Source organism: Pinus tabuliformis, chromosome 3_2, assembly GCF_031772625.1.
Source record: "Pinus tabuliformis cultivar Carrire ecotype Pingquan chromosome 3_2, CPIR1, whole genome shotgun sequence".
NCBI lineage: Eukaryota > Viridiplantae > Streptophyta > Pinopsida > Pinales > Pinaceae > Pinus > Pinus tabuliformis.
Window position 1 is genome coordinate 430,044,280 of NC_142302.1, and position 20,643 is coordinate 430,064,922.

Below are 20,643 nucleotides of genomic sequence, written 5' to 3' on the forward strand. Positions count from 1 at the left end.
AGGAATCTCTTTAGTGAGCTGTTTGGACATGTGTTGGATACCACCATGATCCTCTGCGACAACCAGAGTGGGATCCGATTATCAGAGAATCCTGTGTTTCATGATCGCTCCAAGCATATAGATATCAGGTACCACTTTATTTGGGATATGGTACAACGAGGAGCAATAAGGCTCCATCACATTGGGACTGATGACCAAGTCGCCAATATTCTGACAAAGCCCTTAGGGAAGGTCAAGTTCTTGGCCTTCCGAGAACGACTTGGAGGCGTGTAGAGACCCTCTTATGAGGGTCCTATATGAGATGGACATTGAGCTCTGGGAGCTCCGGGGGGCTTGGGGTACTTCTTGGAGCGGTGAGCAACCATAGGGTGAGTGGTTCAGCCTTCTCCTAGTGGTCTGCTATGTACAGGGTGAGTGGTTCAGCCTTCCCCTGCAATACCCCTTGCAACATGTAGGCAGCATGAGTGGTTCATCCTTCTCCTGCTGAGACATCCTACCCATGCAGACTGGGAATCATGGGAAGTACCTCTCATCTAGCCAATGAGTAGGGAAATGAGGATAGGGACCATAGTACTACAGATGGACGCATTGTGTACTACCGTACTCTCTATGCCAGGATGACCGATATTGATCTAGGATCAATGGGAACTGACTTCAGGTCAGTAAGAGTGGTATGAGACACTCTCTTTTGATTGGAATTGACTTCGGGTCAGTAAGAGTGGTATGACACACTCCCCTTTGATTGGAACTAACTTCGGGTCAGTAACAGTGGTATGACACACTCTCCTTTGATTGGGACTGACTTCGGGTCAGTAGAGAATGGTATGATACATTCTCGATCACTTCTTCTTCATAGTTCAGTAGAGCAGAGTAGTGAAGAGTAGTGCATTGATGGCAGAGATAGTACAGATTGGCAGATGGATTAGCAGATGGAGTTCTCCCTAGTTGAGAGGGAGTGTTAAAATTGGCAACTAGGGCCAAACTCCACATGGGTCATCTTATTTATGAGAGCTGGTATTTTTGTTGGATTCCTCTCTCCGAGAGGCGTAGGATTGATCTAAAGATCATTTGATTCTGACATGTAAAAATGAAGTTATGAATGTATTTTGATTATGGTCAAATTGTCAAGGTCGACTAGCAAACTTATGTAGGCTTAGAAGCCCAACTGTCACGTCTATTCATCCTCAACGTTGCATATAAATACAAGGGGACTTAGCCTCATTTGGACACACTCATCTTCACACTTCTCTCTCTCTCTCCTCATTGATTGGGTACAGATTTCTGGGCCTTTCTCTCACGACAAGTCCGAAATTTCAGGAGAGCAAAACTTCAGGACACCGAAATTCCAGGAGAGCAAAATTTCAGGAGGCCGAAATTTCGAAAGACCGAATTTCTGCACAGTTCAACCAAGCGTTGACCTCCTTTGACTGCGTTTTTGTGAGGGCTATCTCTGTTTGGGAAGACCTCATTTTTGGGCACATAAATCGAGGCTAAATGTTGATTGTTGACCAGCGTTGACTACAACTAGGGCTGACCGCAGATGGGTTGTTTGACCAGATTTTGACTGGGCTGATTTTGGACTGTTTTGAGGGCCGATTCATCTTGCTATTTGGATGTCGAAGTTGACTGAAGTTGACCAAATTGTTGAGGGTCAAATCTGCCCTGTTGACCAGCGTTGACTTTTCTGGTTAGGGGTCTTTTGTTGCTGTTATAAATTATCAGATTTGTAAATTGTACTATCTCTCTCTGCTGAACTATTGAAGACTAAAAGAAAATTTGATCAAGGGTTTCCCCACATTGGGGTTTGTCCGTGGCTGGTGCCACATCCTATGTCCTCTTGTCTTGGCTTGTTTTCTACTGTTTATGTTTAGGTTCTATCTACATTTTATTGTCATGTTATTGTGATTGCTAATTTGAATAATGATATTGGGCTAATAAAGAAATTGAAGTAAAATTGCTCTAAAGCATAGAACATACCATCATTGCCTAAAATTAACAACTGAACACAGAGATGACCTGATCCTGTTAGAAATAAATTGCTAGCATATATAAAACCAAATATCAAAGGCATACCTTTAGTCATGAAGAGAGGTTGGAGTATGCATCAAATATCCATCATTCCAAACATGCTAAGTCCAGCGGAATTGCTTGAGTTCATATGGGATTTTCTACAATTTGTAATCATGAGTCTCGTCTCATGTGCCTCAAAGCTCTGAGGTAATGCTAAGTATGCTACATCATGGAGGAAGCCAATTTCACATACATCTGATAATAGTACATTTGGCAATAGTTGCTAGGATCTTATCATAGTCCTCTCCCTCTAAGACCATCTATATTATCACTATTGTACTTAATATCACGGAAGCATTTGGCATTGCAACATCTTTGTCATTTAGAATGGTCCTTGTAAGAAGGATATACAGCTCTCAACGTCTCCTTATCTTAGAATATCTCATTTGCGAGTTACATGACAGTGTACTCTCTCTAAATGGGAAGCCTCTTCAATCATAGATATCAACCTAAGAGATTAGGATTCTTCCTTCAAGGTCTAAGCTCTTGTCTACCTTCAAGTGCATTCTTAATCATGGGATGGCTCAGCATCCTCCTCAATTTCAATATAAAGGACTTCGTCCTCAAATTCATCAGATGTACCTATTGATCCCAGAACAAGAGCAAGAGCAATAGTAGCAAAGTAAATAAACATAATGAATGTGTACCTGATGATGAGGCAGGACTAGCTTTCTTCTCTAGATATGAGAGTGGCTCCTTCATTTTCCTGCAACAACTCCCCCTCCGAGCTAACTCTTCTTGCATTACTTTGCATCTTGATGATCCTCAAGATGGATCACATCCTCATCCAAGAAGTTAATGAAAGAAGCATTCAAATATTCATGCAAGAAGAATAAACAATAGTCTAAAATAATAAATCTAAACAAGAGCAGCATCACAAAGAAATAACATGAGCTTTGAAAGTACTTATCTTTGATGAACATTGTAGGAAGCTATTAGCTCCCTCTTGATCCTGCCTCCATGAGTCACCACTGTCCATCAATCCTATGTCAATGTCGTCTTTAAAAACCATCCTTTTGAGCACCACCTGTATTTTTCATTTCCAGATCCTTGATCTCCTTCATCAGCAGTCGAGTTCAACCATCAATGTATACGATGACCACTGAATCTACATCACACCCTCTCTTAGAGTTTCTCTGAATCTTTCCCAAATAACTTTTCACTGGTCATATTATATAGACAAATTTTTGAATCACACTAGGGTTCCAATGCTAGGCATTTTTTTCATATCTATGGCCACTCCTAAGGTTTCTCCCAAACCCTAGCTTCTATTTGCAAGAACAAAAGCTTCCTAGGCTTTCCTTTAGACCTTGGCATTCTTTTAGGTCTCTACCATCTTCATTCATTTCATTCTGCTTTGATCATGAACTGCATCATAGGTGTCTTCACGTGGTGATCTCAATGATTTTTCTTCAACCCTGCTCTAATACCATGTTAATTATTAGGGCTTGATTGTTCTCTCTTGTAGATAATTGTGATTTTAAACTTCCAATATTTTCTCATTACATTCACCCCATAACACCATATCATCATTAGCAATAATGTAGGAGAACAATAACATCAACAATGCAGCGGTACAGTAAAGAACAGGAGAAAAACATACACAATAGAGACACTAGGATTTAGGTCAGAGACCAAGGCAAAACCCCACAAGGTGGAAAACACAACCAGATTCTTCTTCTATTAGATATTCATCAAATGTTCAGCTGAGATACAATGTACAATAAGTATGAGACATATTTTACATCATCCAATACATTAGGCCTCCTAGGCCAAACTTGGCAGCAAACAAGTATACACAGATCTCCATATCACTGTCACAAGAGTATTGTAGACATATTGCTATCACTATCATCTAGACTACAATTGTCACTGTCATATCAAGGTCACTATCATGTTAAGGACATTGTCATATCAAGATCACCACCATGTGAAGGATATTGTCATATGAAGATCACTGCCATGTCAAGGATATTGTCAATACATCATATGTCACTGCTATAGGAACCAAACTCATTGCCCAAAACGTCATTGTCATACTGCTTATTAATACTTCCAACTATCATTGTTGTCAAGAAAACAAGAGATACTACCATATGTCATTGCTTATATACCACTATCATGTATCATCGTCACACATAATACTGAAGATATCAATACCATATATCTTATTGTCATAAAGACACTTCTTAACATTATTGTCGTGAGAACGCTTTACCATACATTACTTCACTGTTATACATCACAGTTGTGAGAGCATTTTGTCATACCTATCATTCACATGAGCATAGGAATTTATGTCTTATGTCATTGTCATATAGGCACCGTCACATTGTCATAAAGGAATTTCCATACAGCACTGAAGATACGACTGCATAGGTATCACTATCTCACGTCCAAGTCACTGACCATACATCATAATGCAAGCCACATCGAATAGCAAGCCATAGAGAATACAAAGTCATGGATGTACAAGCCACTGTATAATGTCAAACCTTATAGTAATGTCATGCCACTATAATATGCAAGTATAGTAATACAAACCATATAGAGATGCAATGCCACTGAGTATGGTAATACGAACTAATAGAGATGTGATGCCACTGTGCTAATTGTCAAGCCACAGTGATATAGAGTATAGTAATGATGCTGAGAATATAGCGAAGCCATTGTGAGGTATGTGAACCACAGAATTGAGCACAGAGATTAGTATGCGAGCTATTGCGAGCCATAGGAAAGAGCCATTGTAATGTGTTAACCACAAGCCACTGTAAATGCTCAAAACAATACGAGTCTCAGAAGATAATGCGAACCTCAAAGAAGTTCAATCCATAGAGAATGTGTGCCTCAAATATGTAGTGTGAGCCACGAAGCAGAGTGCAAGCCATAGATTATATGAATGCGAGTCTTTGAGATATTGTGCAGGCCATAGAGAGAACCAATGAAATATGCGAACCATAAAAAGACATTGTGAGCCACAGAGATGCAAGCTAATCTACCTCAGTGAACACAAAATCAATGCCAAGATGATAGAGGATTATGCCAAAATATAGTTGTTTCTACGTGCGAAAGGTTGCATCCTTTGGGGTAGGCCGACTTAACAACATATGAGGCCAACTTGATTTTTCATTATTTGCCCACTATAAGTTAATAAAAATCCTTTTTTAAATATATTTATAAAATCTTTTTGATGATTGTAAGCCCAAGTAATTTTGTCACATAAAATAGGAGTGCCACATTAATAATATTTCTTTTATTCAATTTGACTTCTCCTTATGGGGCACGATGGGCTTCTTTGGGAAAGTTGGGTTCTTATGGGGAAATTGGTCCCATAGCTGCCCCAATCTTCAACATTTTGAGCCTTGTGCTAAATTACCTAAGCTTGAAACACAATGCAAATAAGTCTTCGAGCCAACATAATTTGAAAAAACATGGCCTTATTCTTAGGTTTTCCCTTAATTGGACCCTTTCATTATATATATATATATATATAGTTGTTGGATTCTATATTTTTTTTTCTAGTAGAAACTCTACGTTTTTTATTCAAACAGCAATCTCTACACACAATTTTGCTATATGTTGAACAATTCGCAAGGTTTTCCACAAACTGCGTGAAATTGGGCCACCAACCCAAGAGTATTTTTCAGCCACCCAAAGAAAGAAATTTGGCCCTAGGCTAACATATCAAATTGCTTTGATACAACTTGTCAAAGACCCAAAATAGTTTTTGAGGAGCCATCATAAATAAAAGGACAAGTAGCCCATAACATGAAAAGACAAATAATTATTAATAAGGATCTCTGATACAATAGGTCATTGATAGGATGTCAAGAACATTGTCTTTATCTAGTACCTGAGAGACATGCATAGGCCCCATACTAAAGGACACAACCTTACACTAAAAATTAATTAAAGTTATTTATGTCAAAGTCACTAGAATGAGCTTGAAGAAGGACTTGACAAAGGCTAACGACTAAGAGTTGACTCGAGCTCATCATTTGAGTCAAGAAATTAAAATAATGTTAAAATTTAAAATATAGTAAATTTCAATGAAATTTCATTAAAATAAAAGTATGTAGTTTCCATATGATGTAAATTTTCAAAAATAACTCATTTCAAAGTACATTTGTAATACTGCTGAATTTTCTACATGATGCATGGCAGAAACCAATCTTCTGATTTGATAATTACTACCTAATGATCTTCAAACAATTTATCTCATGCCACTGATATCATTGGGTAATTATACACAGAAAATCTCAATAGTAAATGTAGCGGAAATAGTAAAGATCATAAAGAGACAACCATGCACAAAAGAGACAGTATTTTTACCCTAGGAAACCCAAACTTGGGATAAAACCCAACAACTTTTCTTAGGAGAAATTATTCTTCATCAAGGTTTACAAATCAATAATTTGTGTAGAAATTTGTGCCAATATGCAAGTCAAAATACCAAACAAATCTGGTCAAGCTCTAGCAAGTCAAGGTTGGTCAAACTACCCAAAATAATCAGAAGTCAAAGCTAGTGTAAATGCCCAAAATCTACAGTCAAACTAGCCCTAGTCAAACTCGAACTTGTAGTTAGCTCTGTCAAATTCAACCCTGCAGCTCCTACAGTCAATTGCAATTGACTACGATCAAATTCGACCTTGTGGCTCCTATGGTCAACTGCAGTTGGCTGCGGTCAAATACGTGTATGTTCTGCGGTCAATGCCCAGTCAAATAGTTTGGTCAAACATCAGATAAACTCAAGCAACAGAATAGTCAATGCTTGGTCAAACAACTCGATCAAAGATAGTCAAAAGCATCCTCCTTCTCCACACGTGTGGTTGTCCAAGAGAGAGAAATAGGCCTTAGAAAACAGATCACACCTACTTCTTCATTGGTAGAGAAAATGAGACATCATATATTCTATCTATACTTGTTGAAGTGGATGTGACACCCCTAGGGACACTTCCCTTTACTGTGCAGGCTGACTTGACTTTTCTGGGTCGACTTGCACTCAAAAATAAATTTTAATTTTAATTTCCTTAGGCTGACTAGGAGACCTCTTTGGCATGCAGGAATACCTCCCAATGCTACACAAAAATCAACACTCCCTCTTAGCGAGAGAGGTATTTTCCTTAGCTGTAACAGATTTTCCCTTAGCTAAAATTTCTCCTTCCACAGTAAAAGTTTATGAGCTTGCTATGCTGATGCATGTCTATAGATAATACCATCTTGGAGTAGGCAATGTAACTCCTCATATGCACATCTATAGATCACTCCATCCTGGAGTAGGCAATGTGACGCCTCACATGCACATCTATAGATCACTCCATCTTGGAGTAGGCAATGGAGTATCTTGGGCCATTTACCCCTGGCCAAATCAATATGGCCCAACCAAGTCCTTCTGGCTTCTGAGGTGAATTACATCTATCTTCTCTAGTCTAATCAGAATGACCCAGCCAAATCCTTCTTGAGAAGCCAGAAGGATTTGGTTGGGTCATGCTAATTAGATTAGAGAAGATAGATGTAATTCAGCTCAGAAGCCAGAAGGACTTGGTTGGGCCATGCTGATTTGGCCAGGGGTAAATGGCCCAAGATACTCACATTGCCTACTCCAAGATGGAGTGATCTATAGATGTGCATGTGAGGCGTCACATTGCCTACTCCAGGATGGAGTGATCTATAGATGTGCATATGAGGAGTTACATTGCCTACTCCTCACATGAGTAGCAGTGGATGCTTACTGCTACTCTTTGCACCATGTCTCCGATGGAGTGATCTATAGATGTGCATGTGAGGACTTACATTGCCTATGCCTCACATGCACATCTATAGATCACTCCATCTTGGAGTAGGCAATGTGAGTATCTTGGGCCATTTACCGTTGGCCAAATCATCATGGCCCAACCAAGTCCTTCTGGCTTCTGAGGTGAATTACATCTATCTTCTCTAGTCTAATCAGCATGACCCAGCCAAATCCTTCTTGAGAAGCCAGATCTAGTCTAATCCACTGCTACTCTTTGCGCCATGTCTCCGATGAAGTGATATTTGATCTCAATGTGCTTCGATCTAATCAAATAGCCTTGCAAGTAGCTTCCAAAACCACACTGCTTCCTGACTTGCAGCATTGGCTACAATATACTCCACCTTTGTTGTACTGAATGTGACAGAAGTCTACTTCATGCTAAACAAGGATATCATGGTTGATACCAAGTTGAAGCAACACCCTGAGGTGCTCTTTATGTCCTCTACATTCCCGGCCCAATTTGAATCTATGTACCCCTACAGCCTCACTTCACCATCTAAGACATATGTCAAACGATATCCAACTATACCACGGTGGCACTTCAACACGTGCTTTGTTGCAACCCAATGTATCCGCCTCGGCTCAACCATATACTGGCTCAATGTGTTCAATGTAAAGCAAATATTCAACCTAGTGTTAACCAAGAACATCAAGGATCCAATCAACTACATGTACATCATGGGATCCACCAAATCTGAATCTGATGTGGAATCGCTCAGCTTCTTCATATTAGTCACCATAGGTGTAGCCATGGACTTGCATTCCATCATACCGAATCTCTTCAAACTATGAATAATGTACATCCCTTGTCCAAGGAAGATCTCATCTAGTCTCTGCCACACCTCTAATCCCAAGAAATTGTGCATCAAGCCAAGATATTTCATCTCAAACTCCGAGGCCAACTCCTTTTGACACTGAGGCAGATTCTCCTGTGGTAATCTTGGTTGTGCCCTTTATCACAGAAGCAAATCCTCCTGCCACTGCTACTCTGTCACATAAGCAAGTCCTTTTTCCATTATTGCTCACTCTGTCACATAAGCAAGTCCTTTTGTTGTTTGACATGGTCCCCTCAAAGAAAGCATATTGCTCTTAGAGACCTTCTGTCTCTTAGCATCTTTAATAATCTCAACCCATGATAGCGTCTTGGAAGGATGCTCCTTCCACTCTTCTTGACTATCTGCTTCCTCAGAACTAGAAGCACTTCTGGTCATCCAGCCCATCATGGATGTCCTAACAATCTGTACAATTTGTCCCTCTCGAACACCAATCACTCTTGTTGAGTTTGTGCTTGAGCCCTTAGGTCGTACAAGAACCTAACCATCTCATGACTGGATCAAACGAATCCTTGTAGCCCACTCCCTCTTTTTGGGAGAACCCTCTTGCCACAAAACTTGCTTGTATGTTGCCATCTACTACATGAATCATCACCTTGGCAGCCTCCACAATGGGCTTGTTCTTCCTTTCTTCAAACCCCATTTAGGAGGCCATGAAAAGAAAGGAAAAGTCATAACCAAGCAAATCATTTTCTGATTTCTTAAAAAATACAAGGACAAGAGGCTGACCAAAAATGAAAGGAGAAGAAAAGAAAAAAAATATGATTGAAAGTACTTATCTCTTGATTAAGGAAGAAATTGCTGAGGGTTGTAGGGAATTGTCAACTCCCTCTTGATCCTTGCCTCCTTGCAGAAAAATCATTGAAGTCCTTGGAAGTATACTCTCCTCCATTATCTGACCTCAAAAGCTTGATCTTCTTCTTTGTCAATTTTTCTTAGACTGGTTCTACAACATGTCAACTCTCCATAACCAAACATGGATGAGTTTGAAACCTTATCAATCAGGGCACACCTTGTCTTGTCCCAAAAACCTACTTTGCACTATCTACAAGATGATCTCAAACTTGACTAAGGAAAGCCTTCCACAAATGCAATTTTATAACCTCTATCTTCCAATGTTGAGATAGATAACAAATTCTTCTTCAAATCTTGGTGCGAACAAAAACTTCTCTCATGTGTAGAGAGTCTCTTAACCCTAGCTGAAACGAAGTTGTTCCAACTCCTTTTACTGCATACTTGCCATTGTCTCCAAATTCCACATATAATGTTGAACCCCTTGTTGAAAATGTGGCGAGCAAGGTCTTCTAGCTTGTTCCTTAGCCAGTGAAGACCTCGAGTTGTCCTCATGAGTTAGAATTTAGTTAGGATGAGTTATTTCCAATTTACTGGAATAATCATCAAGTTAGCATACGTAAAGTTGGAGCTTTAGTTAAGTGGAGTCTTCATCAGTTTGACTACAGAACAAGGTGGCAGTTAGAAGTTCAGTTAGAGTGAGTCAGTCTTCAATCTTGACTGAAAGAAGAGTGAGTTTTGATTGGAGATAGAACGAGTTAACAACTCCAATGATGGTTGGAAGGAGAGCGAGTAATACTCTTAGTTAACTCGCAATCAAAACTCAAGTTCTAAATTTGAAATTGGGCCTCCTTGCATGTTCGAATCGGGCCTATAAAGGAAGGACAAAGGCACAAGGAATAATCATAAGTTTTTGTGCACAAGGTTGTGAGACAAAGCAGCTCACAAGTTTGTGAGAAGAGTCTTGTTTGTGGAAAACACAGAAAACTTGTTTCCTAAGAAATAGGAGTAACAAATGCACAAGTACTTGGGAGTTGGTTGTGCACAAGGAAGGAGGAGCAGAATTGAAGCAAGATAGCAGAGCTAGTCAAGGAGGCAGCAGAGGATTGGTTGAGAGCTAGAGGGCCAAGATCAAACAGTGATATAGGCCAGCCGAGATCAACCAGATCAGCTGAGATTTGTGAGTAAAGCAAAGTGCTTTCTCAAGAGAAACAAATTGCTTTGTAATAGATCCAAGTGCTCAAAAACAATCAATAAAATAGCCACATCAGGTAAGCAGGTTTTCCCTATTGGGTTTCCTGAGAAAAATAAGTGTGTCAATTTGTGCATGTGTTTTTATCTCCATGTTTTTATTTCGCAACTTATAAGTTGTTAAGAGATTCTGTATCTTGGTGAAAGTAAACTAGATTTCAGTTTTCAGTTATTCATCTAAGTAGTTACAGAGTTTTCATGGAAATTTGACATCCCTCTCTGTCAAATCTGTGAGAGCATCCCAAAAACTAGTCATGTGCCTAGAAGCACCACTGTCCATCAACCAGATATCACTACTATCGGTAACAGTGCTTGAAAGAGTGGAGACAAAAACTTTCTCCTCAACTCCCTCTGACTTTGGAATGGTTTCCTTCTGAAAATTGATAACATTCTTCAAACTATCTTCCATTCTGAGACTTCGCATCATTTGGCAAGAAATCAGAAAATCTAGTCAAACTGCTGAACTCTTGTCTCTTAGGCTGACTTTAATGGCTGCTATTTTAACAAAGTTTTGATACCATGGTGAATTTTCCACAAGATGCATAGTAGAAACCAATCTTCTGATCTGCAAATTACTACTTAATGTTCTTCAAACTATTTATCTCATGCCATTGATATCATTGAGCAATTATACACAGAAATTCTCAACAGTAAATGCAATGGAAACAGTAAAGATCATAAAGAGACAGCTATGCACAATAGAGACAGTGTTTTTACCCTAGGAAATCCAAACTTGGGAGAAAACCCATCAAGTTTTCTTAGGAGAAGTTATTCTTCAACAAGGTTTACTAATCAATAATTTGCCTAGAAATCTGTGCCAATACCCAAAATCAAAATACTAGACAAATATAGTCAAACTCCAGCAAGTCAAGGCTGGTCAAACTACCCAAAATAATCAAAAGTCAACACTGGTCTAAGTTCTAACTGCCCAAAATCTGTGGTCAAACCAGCTCGGTCAAACTCGGACCTGTGGTCAGCTCTGTGGTGAAATTCAGCCCTGCGGCTCCTGTGGTAAACTGCGGTTGACTGCAGTCAAATTCATGCCTGTTCTGCGGTCAACGCCCAGTTAAATAGTTCAGTCAAATAGCAGATAAACTCTATCAACAGAACAGTCAATGCTTGGTCAAACATCTTGATCAAAGATAGCCAAAAGCGTCCTCCTCCACACATGTGGTTGTCCAATAGAGAGAAATAAGCCTCAGAAAACAGATCAGACTTGCTTCTTCGTTGGTGGAGAAAAAGAAACATCATATCTTCCATTTATAATTGTCAAAACAGATGTGACACCCCAAGGGACATGTCCCTTCACTGGGCAAGCCGACTTGCACTCAAAAAGAAATTTTAATTTTAATTTTCTTAGGCCAACTAAGAGACCTCTTTGGCATGGGAGACTACCTCCCAATTCTACACAAAAATCAACAAATACTACATACAACAAGAAGCCATAGATGTTGTACAAGGGCGAGTCAACTTCTTGTCTACTTTGAATTTGGATACAAGCAAATTCAGTGCTGCTTTACATTCTGTGATGCTTTTGTAGACAAACAACCAAGTTTGACTTGTGATACACATGAGCCAAACTCGTCAAGACAATTTGAATCATAATTCAAACTCAGTGTGTAAATCTGACTCATGTTTGACATGCAAATCAAAACCAATGTATAAAGGTTAAGTGTAGCCAAAGGCATTTTAACTCAGACCCATAGTAAAATGAGATGATACATATGAATAATGACAAATCAATTAAATAAAAAGTCATCTCCTCTTATATATCCTCTCTCATTCTCTCTCTCTCGTGCCAACAAATAAACAAATCTAACCAAAATATAGGGGATATGTTTAAAGGAATTTTATCAAGAATACAAATATGTCAGATAATAAAGCTTAAGCAATAGCTTCCAAGTACAAAAGTTAAATACATACCATATGTGATACAGAAGTACATCAAAAGGCCATTTTTCTATAAATACAAGACATTTTTCTTTAAAAAAAAACAGGGTAAATCAAAAGGAAAACTGTAACTCACAGTTCTACTTGAGCTTGCACTAGAAACAGGCTGCCCAACAAATTTGTTAAAGGCATCCTGTATCACAAATGTGTACATAAATGGATATAAGTGAGAGAGCAATTGTTTTTGTGAGAAACAAAACACACAATCATCCTTGCCGTACATTCTATGTGATGCTAGAATCAAAATACTGTGTTGACGCAACCATTCGCAATGCTAAATAAGCCAATAGAAATGCATGGCAACCACCTGAAGATACCTTTTTTAACCAATTCCAGTCAATCAAATCATTGGAAAAAACAAATACACAAATCATACCTTAAAATGAAGAGAATCATACATGGTGTTGCCAATAGTATCCCATGATTGGCATAGTGCAGTGAGTTAAGAGGTAATTATTAACCATATACAAACCATTGAACTACAGGAAACCTTTAAACCATAGTTCAATTGGAATCATTTGGCAGAGTTTTTTGCCTTTGAAAATACGTCTTATATTCATATAGAAGTTTTTACAGACAGCAAATCAAATGGTGTGTTAGCATATACATCCTCTTCCGTAAGACTACTAATGCAGAAATAAAGTCTGAATAGGCTATTGAATCTAAAGATTAAGCATATTTTATCAATAAGACACCCTTGGCCAACAATCGGCAATATACCTCATCATGCTAAATGGCACAAAAAGCTGACAAAGAACTATCTTCTTGCTCAAAACAAACTTACACCTGAACTTACAAAGGGAAAATATAGCAGACTCTAAATTTTCAAACACTGCCAAATCCCAATGAAGGAGGAGCAAACCAAATAGCTACAATCTCTAAACAAAACAGCACACCAATGAATCTTGCCTTGAAGGAGAACTGAATACTGGTCCTGAATATGCTTCCAACAACTTTTAGCAAATTGGCATTCCCAAAAGATGTGCTTCAATATCTCGAAAGTTGAAACAGTGGCAAATAGTGTTAATTTTTTAAACTGTGGTCAAATTCCACCTTGGACAGCTCAAATGACTGAGATTATGATTGCATTAGATTCCTCTTTTCGAGAGGACCAAAATCGACCTAAAGACCACCCAATTTGGTCAAGCGGAAGTTGAGTTATGAATTATTTCATTCATACATGTATTACGAAATGGGTCAGCCCTAACCACGAGTAGCTGCTTGGGTCAGTCTTAACCCCAAGTGACCCCTCAAGAAAGACTATAAATAGAAGAGACCTCAAGATCATTTGGACACATCTTCTCTTCTCTTTTGTCTTGGTTCACAAAGGTTCGACGGAAGGAGTTCACGCAAGGGTCCAAAATCACAGGCGAAAGGTTCGCTCTGAGTTAGCCTTTTTGGATCTCGGACGCTGGCACAAAACAGGGAATTTGGGTCCCTGGACGCTGGCACACAAGCCTATGAGAGCGACCAGAGACCCTTGGATGTTGGCACAGAGGCTTATGGGAGCGACTAGGGCTTCAGAGGCAGATCTGGAAGTATTGGTCCCCGGTCGCTCACACAGAGTAGTCTTGAGACCAACCAAGCTGTCTTGGATGCATGCAAAGTAACTTCAAGGGAGCAACCAAGGGTTTTTGTGTAGATCTGATGAGTTGGTCCCCGGACACATGCACAAAATGGTATGGGAGCATCTTGGCTGCCACAGTCGTTGGCAGACAGTTCTCAGAGAGCGTCCAAGGTTGCTATAGTCGCTCACATAGTTCCTCCTCCCTGCGTCCGAGACTAAAAGATCAGATTCCAGTATTCCGAAGTTTCCGCTCAGTGACAACAGTGTTCGGCACAGTGACAGCAGTTGACTTCAATTTGTGACAGTGAAGCGAACAAAGTTCCTTCTATAGATTAATTACTCCAGAAGACTTGGAATATAAAGATATCCATGAGGATACAAATATTATATATTAAATGTGTGAAGAATGATTGATACAATGAGAGCGAGAGGCTTGCTTATATACCAAGAAGGTGTCTCTTCATGGAGAGTCATGTCTCATTTAGACATGACTCTTCAGCCTAATTACTATTTAACTAATAATTATTTATGGTTATTATCATTTACATTATTTTACATTATTTCCTATATATTTATTCATAACATTGCCTTCCTCCTCAAAGCTTGTTAATGAAAAAGGCTTGATCTCTTTTTCGGCTTCGAATGTCTTTCTGTCTCGAAACAGTCATCTTCGTTGATACAAGATGATATGATCTTCTAAGAGACAAACAAAACTGTCACACTGAGAAACGATCAGACCATCCTAGATTAATCTTCTGCGTAATTTTCTGATCGTTGTAATTTTGTAACGATTTGTCATCATAGGACTGGATTGATGTTACGTCATTATTCTCTAGAACATCAGTTTGTTGTTTCTGTTCTGAATGGTACATATACGTAGCTTGATTGAGTTGTCTACTCTCATGATTCAGATGCTGATATGGAACTTTTTTGGTTTGACTTTCCCTTATTGGGCGTGTGGCAATTTTTTGATTTTCTTCTGGTGAAGATGTTGTTGAGTTGGTTACAGAACATTCACTTGGGATGTTCATTGTTTGAACTGCAACATCTAAGTTTGTATTTTCTTCAACTTGCTTGTCTTCTTCCTGAGTTGTGATATTCACTGGATCGGTATCTGTTGTTTTTCGTCAACTTGAATTCCTACATTTGATGCTTCCTTCTCGATAAGTTGTTGTAGCTTGTTTTCTGATGACTTCTTATCCTTCTTAATTTTCTTAATTTGAGTGAGTAGACTTTGATTATGGTTTCTCAAACATAAAATTTCTTTGATTTATGATTTATCAATCCTATTTTCAATGTTTTGAATTTTAAGTTTTTCATCTTTTAAATCTCTGATTTGTTCTAACAAATTTTTATTAAGATTCTTTAAACACAAGGTTTCCTCTTCTTGTTCTGATAAGTGCTTCTTGAGTTCTTTCTTTGTGACCTTAGTCTTCTTCACTTGTCCCAGTAATTTTTCGACGTGGTCTTTGGGAAAAGAGATTTCTTCATCCTTTTCCATTACTTCTTTGTAATGCATATCCACAAGATTTTTATGTTCGTGTTCTAACGCTTTCTTGTTTTGTTGAACTTTGGTTGTTTTGCCATTCTCTTGATCTTTTAGCTGCACTTTCTCGGTACACTGGATTACATTGTTTTGTGGGAGTGGTGATGGACATTCAACTTGCAATCGGGATTCCCATTTCTTTCCCTCCTCATTAAAATCAGCATGTTGTCGCTCAAGTATTGTCAACAATTGTTCTATATCTCTTGCAAATGATTGTTCATTACTTAGAGATTCCATATTTATTTATTTTTTCTTCACTTCTTTTAACTTTTAACTTTTATCTTCTTCTTTTTTTTAAATACTTTTTTTTTATTAATTTTTTTTTCTTAGAATTTTTATAAAAGTAATTTTTTTAATTAAATAATATATATATATATATATAATAAGAATTAACTATATAATAAATTATATAGCTTTAACTCAATGTATATATATAATTAAATGTCCCCTTGAATATGAAACGACACAGTCATATGAAACATCCCTTTGAATATGAAACGACAGTGGAGGAACAAGGGTATACGTGGATAATTTGTCAGGCGCGGAAAGACTTTTAATTTTTATTAAACAATAATTTAATAAAAAGGTTGCCGGAAATCAACAATGATTGCGTACGATGGCTGGTCGGAGTGACGTGCAGAGTGATCAACTTGGGTGTGATCTCAGACGATTTGCCCAAAGGAATGAAGGAAGGTGCAATAGGGAGACAGGGAATGTGGTGGGGTTTTTCGGTGGCATGGTGAAGGTTAATGGCGTCCTATTGGCTGTGACGACGTCAAGCAATGGTTGTGCAGCGATTGGCAACAACAGCGGCAGCGGATAGTCAACAGGAGGGACGATAGTGATTGCAGCCTGTGGGAGGAACTCGGTGCAAACAGAAGCAAGTAATGGGTTACGAGGGGTGGCGGTGAGTTGGATGCAGTGGAGGTGGCAACAGTGAGTTAGATGTAGACAGCCAGAAGTATTGTTGCGACTATGGTGACGTTGTGGGCAACGACGATGGCGACAGGAAATCAAACGACCGACTGTCAGAAGTCCAGGCCAGTGCGACTTCCGCTTAAGCGTTGTTTTTTTTTATAACTTTCTGTTAATTTTTTTTCTAACTTTGGTTTTAATTTTATGTTAATTTTTTTTAGATGTGATTTTTTTTGTATTATTTCTTTTTTGTATTTCTTTTTTGTATTTTGTATATATTTTGAATTATATATATATATATATATATATATATATATATATGTATGTATATTGAGATATGGCCAAAGGCCTAGTAGCAACTGCAGAATGGAGAAGCTCCCGCTTCGTAGCGAAACGCTAGAGTCTTGATGGAAGATTGGTGGCCAAAGGCCTAGTGATTAGCCAAACGTGGCTCCAATACCAAATGAAACGAACAAAGTTCATTCTATAGATTAATTACTCCAGAAGACTTGGAATATAAAGATAACCATGAGGATACAAATATTATATATTAAATGTGTGAAGAATGATTGATACAATGAGAGCGACAGGCTTGCTTATATACCAAGCAAGTGTCTCTTCATGGAGAATCATGTCTCATTTAGATATGACTCTTCAACCTAATTACTATTTAACTAATAATTATTTATGGTTATTATCATATACATTATTTTACATTATTTCCTATATATTTATTCATAACAGACAGCACATTACAGCCATTAGTATAAGGGTTTTGATTTCTAGCATGATTAGATTTGTTTCATGGATATCATTATTGTTTTGCTGCATATATAAAGTTATGGATCATTGTACTCTCTTTTGCCACATCATTTGATGACGATCTAAGAAGAAGAAGATTTGCAAGGGTTTTCCCCATGGTAGGTTTTGCCCTGGTCTTAGACCAATCCTGGTGTCTCTATGTGCATAATTTCTTCTACTGTTCCTTTTATGTTCCGCTGCATTAATGATGATGATGATGTTGTTTCTTTCTATATAATTGCATATGTTGATGTATAATGGTGTAGATCTGAATAATGTAATGTTGATATGGGATGAACTTAATGTATTAATGATGAAATGCAATTATCAAAGTAAAGAACAATGTCGCCCTAAGAAAATTTAACATGGTATCAGAGCTGGGCTGAAGAAAAGTCATGGAGATCACCCCGATGATGACACCTTTGATGGAAGCAAGAAGTGGATGGTGTAGACCTAAAAGAATTCCAGGGTTTGAAGAAAACCCTAGGCATCTTGATGATTAGGTTTCGATGGATCCTATGATGGAAAGAAAACCCTGGTTTATGGAAAAGACTTGAAATTTGATGTATGAAACTCTAGCATGGTCTATGTGAAGCACTTGACAAAGATTCGATGAAGCCCGAGATGGGATAATCCCTAGCAGACCTAGTTGGATACTTGAAGGCAACATTGGTATATGGACCATGGACATTGATGGCTCTTGAAGATTGGTTCAAGAGGGAGAGGATCACCTCTCATTGAAGATAAGTATTTCTTGACTTATGATGCTTCTTACTTGTTAGACTTATAGATCTGATGATTATGTTTATTGCTTGCACTTCCTGCATATATATTTGAGTATATGGATGTTTCTAACCTCCTTGATGAGATGTGATGAGTAGATCCTTCTTGAGGATCACTTTGAGATGCAGATCTGGAAAGAGATAAAGAGGTACTTGATGAAAAGATGACAAAGTGCTTCAAGCGACCTATGTCTAATGAAAAGGTGCACAGGTAATACCACAAGGTATGATGAGAATGTCTCTTTCTTTGATGGCTCATACATGTATATGAAAGTGACTTGGATCTATGTCTCCTATAATGAAATGTTACTCCTAGTGTTGAACTTTTGACCTTCTTGAGTTCTATGAGGCTATCTAATGTTGATACATTGATACACTTGATGTTTGGCTAACATTTATGATCTATCTGTTGGATATCTTGATCCTAGAAAGAAGGCTAGCACCTTGACTCTAGTAAATGATACTCTTGATACTTGTCATGATGGATTTCATATAGAAGGATAGCTCATTGACTCCTATACTTGAGTCTGTTGATAATGCTTGTGATAAGCATGATGAAAGCATATGGAAAGAGAGAATTTGACACTCTTGTTGTTTTGATAAAGCTTTATTGAATGACCTTACTTGATCTTATTGATAATGAAGAGCATGATAATCTTGATGCTAGAGGTATAAGTGTAAGATTGATAAGTAGATCTCTTACTAACTATGGTCATGTCTTGACAACATATGGTTAAACAAGATGTCGTAACTTGATGAAGTGACTCGATAGAAAGTGCTATTGTGTTCATAATCTTTGAGATATGATGCTATATCTATCTGTTGCTTTGAGTCTAACCTTTGATGAAAGATTGATGTCATGATGTTGATAGCCATGATAGATATATGTTTATGATCTAACAAATTTGTTGTTGCATGACTCTAGTAGAGACAGGCCAATGATATGAATGAAGATGAATGAAGTAGATCCCCAGTGAGAGGGAGAATCTCTTTTCAAGACTCTTACTCATACTACTATTTGCATTTTGTGTTGCTGAAGTATGATTTATGTGCATCTGACAGTATTGATCTGCAGCAGGGTCTCAGATCTGAAGCCCATACAGAAATTAGGGTTTATGCTCCAGACGCAATCACTGATCTGGGAGATCTTGTCCCTGGACGCATGCATGCTAAGGCCTAGACAGCGTCCAAGTAGCTAAATTCGCTCTCATGCTAACCTGAAGGGAGCGACCAGAGGTTTGACTATAGTTGACCATCATCTGAAGCTTTCTGAAGTTGTTTGAACTCTGAATCAAGATGTTTCTGACATATCCTACCACTATAATTTGATTTCTGAAGTTGTTGGGTTAAATTGTTGATCACATAATGAAGTATTATGCATGAAACCAGATGGTCACCTAGAAGATGTCAGCTCCACAGATGTGTTGCAGATGGCTAGATCTGCAAGTAGGAAAAGGTTGAATGTTTGCCATAATATGAACATGTAGACTGAACTTGTGTTTGCAGGTGACCAGGACATACATATAGATATGTCACTATGTTTGTGCTATAAGGGGTTGGCATGATTTGGCTTACTGATATTTATGAACAATGTTTTGTCATGATTAGTGTTACTTGGGAGTGGGAGCGAAAGCAGGGAGCGGGAGCGAAAACGGGAGCGGGAGTGACATTTTCAAAAGCTCCCGGTTTGGGAGTGAATCCCGGAGCGATTTTTATATAATATATATATATATATGATTTTTTATATTTTGATACATATATGTCAACAAAAACATGTAGAATGATGAATTAGATATAAAAAAAAAACATAAAAAAAGCATACATTGATCATGGAACCATCAACCATATAACATCAATCATCTAGAAGTTATAATCTTCATCAACCACGTCCACAAGTTAGTAACATACAACATATTGAGTCTCGTGAATCATGATTCATCAATCTTAAAGTTTCAACTTCAAGCTTTCAAAATTGAAAATTCAATATATAACATTTATCATCATTGATCACCAAAGTTGTACTTGTAAGCTAAGTTTAACCATTACAAGAAATAATATCTAACATGAAATGAAATGTTATAAAATGAATTATGAAATGAAATGAAACAACTTTCACGAAGCATCATATTCATAATTTAGAATCATTACCAATGAGTTATAATTGCCAACTTCAAACTTCAAACTTAAATTGTCACAGTCATATATTGTTTACAAAAAATATCATTACGATATGAAAGAGTCAAGACTCAACAGTTATGAAAACTAATAGAAACTAGAAAAGACAAGTAAATTGTAAATGTATTATCTACTACTACATGTGGCCCTTGCCACGAGAAGTGTCT

General features: G+C 38.0%; 1 protein-coding gene across 3 annotated transcripts in view; it reads right to left on the reverse strand.

Moving 5' to 3' along the window:
* The window catches only part of LOC149181162 (Pseudouridine synthase family protein), a 294,463-nt gene that overhangs the window by 209,514 nt on the left and 64,306 nt on the right, over positions 1-20,643 (reverse strand). For all 3 annotated transcript variants that reach the window (XM_089416472.1, XM_089416474.1, XM_089416473.1), the window contains exon 2: positions 12,767-12,823. In XM_089416472.1, the coding sequence (XP_089272598.1) occupies positions 12,767-12,823 (57 nt within the window). The remainder of the gene's footprint in view (positions 1-12,766; positions 12,824-20,643) is intronic.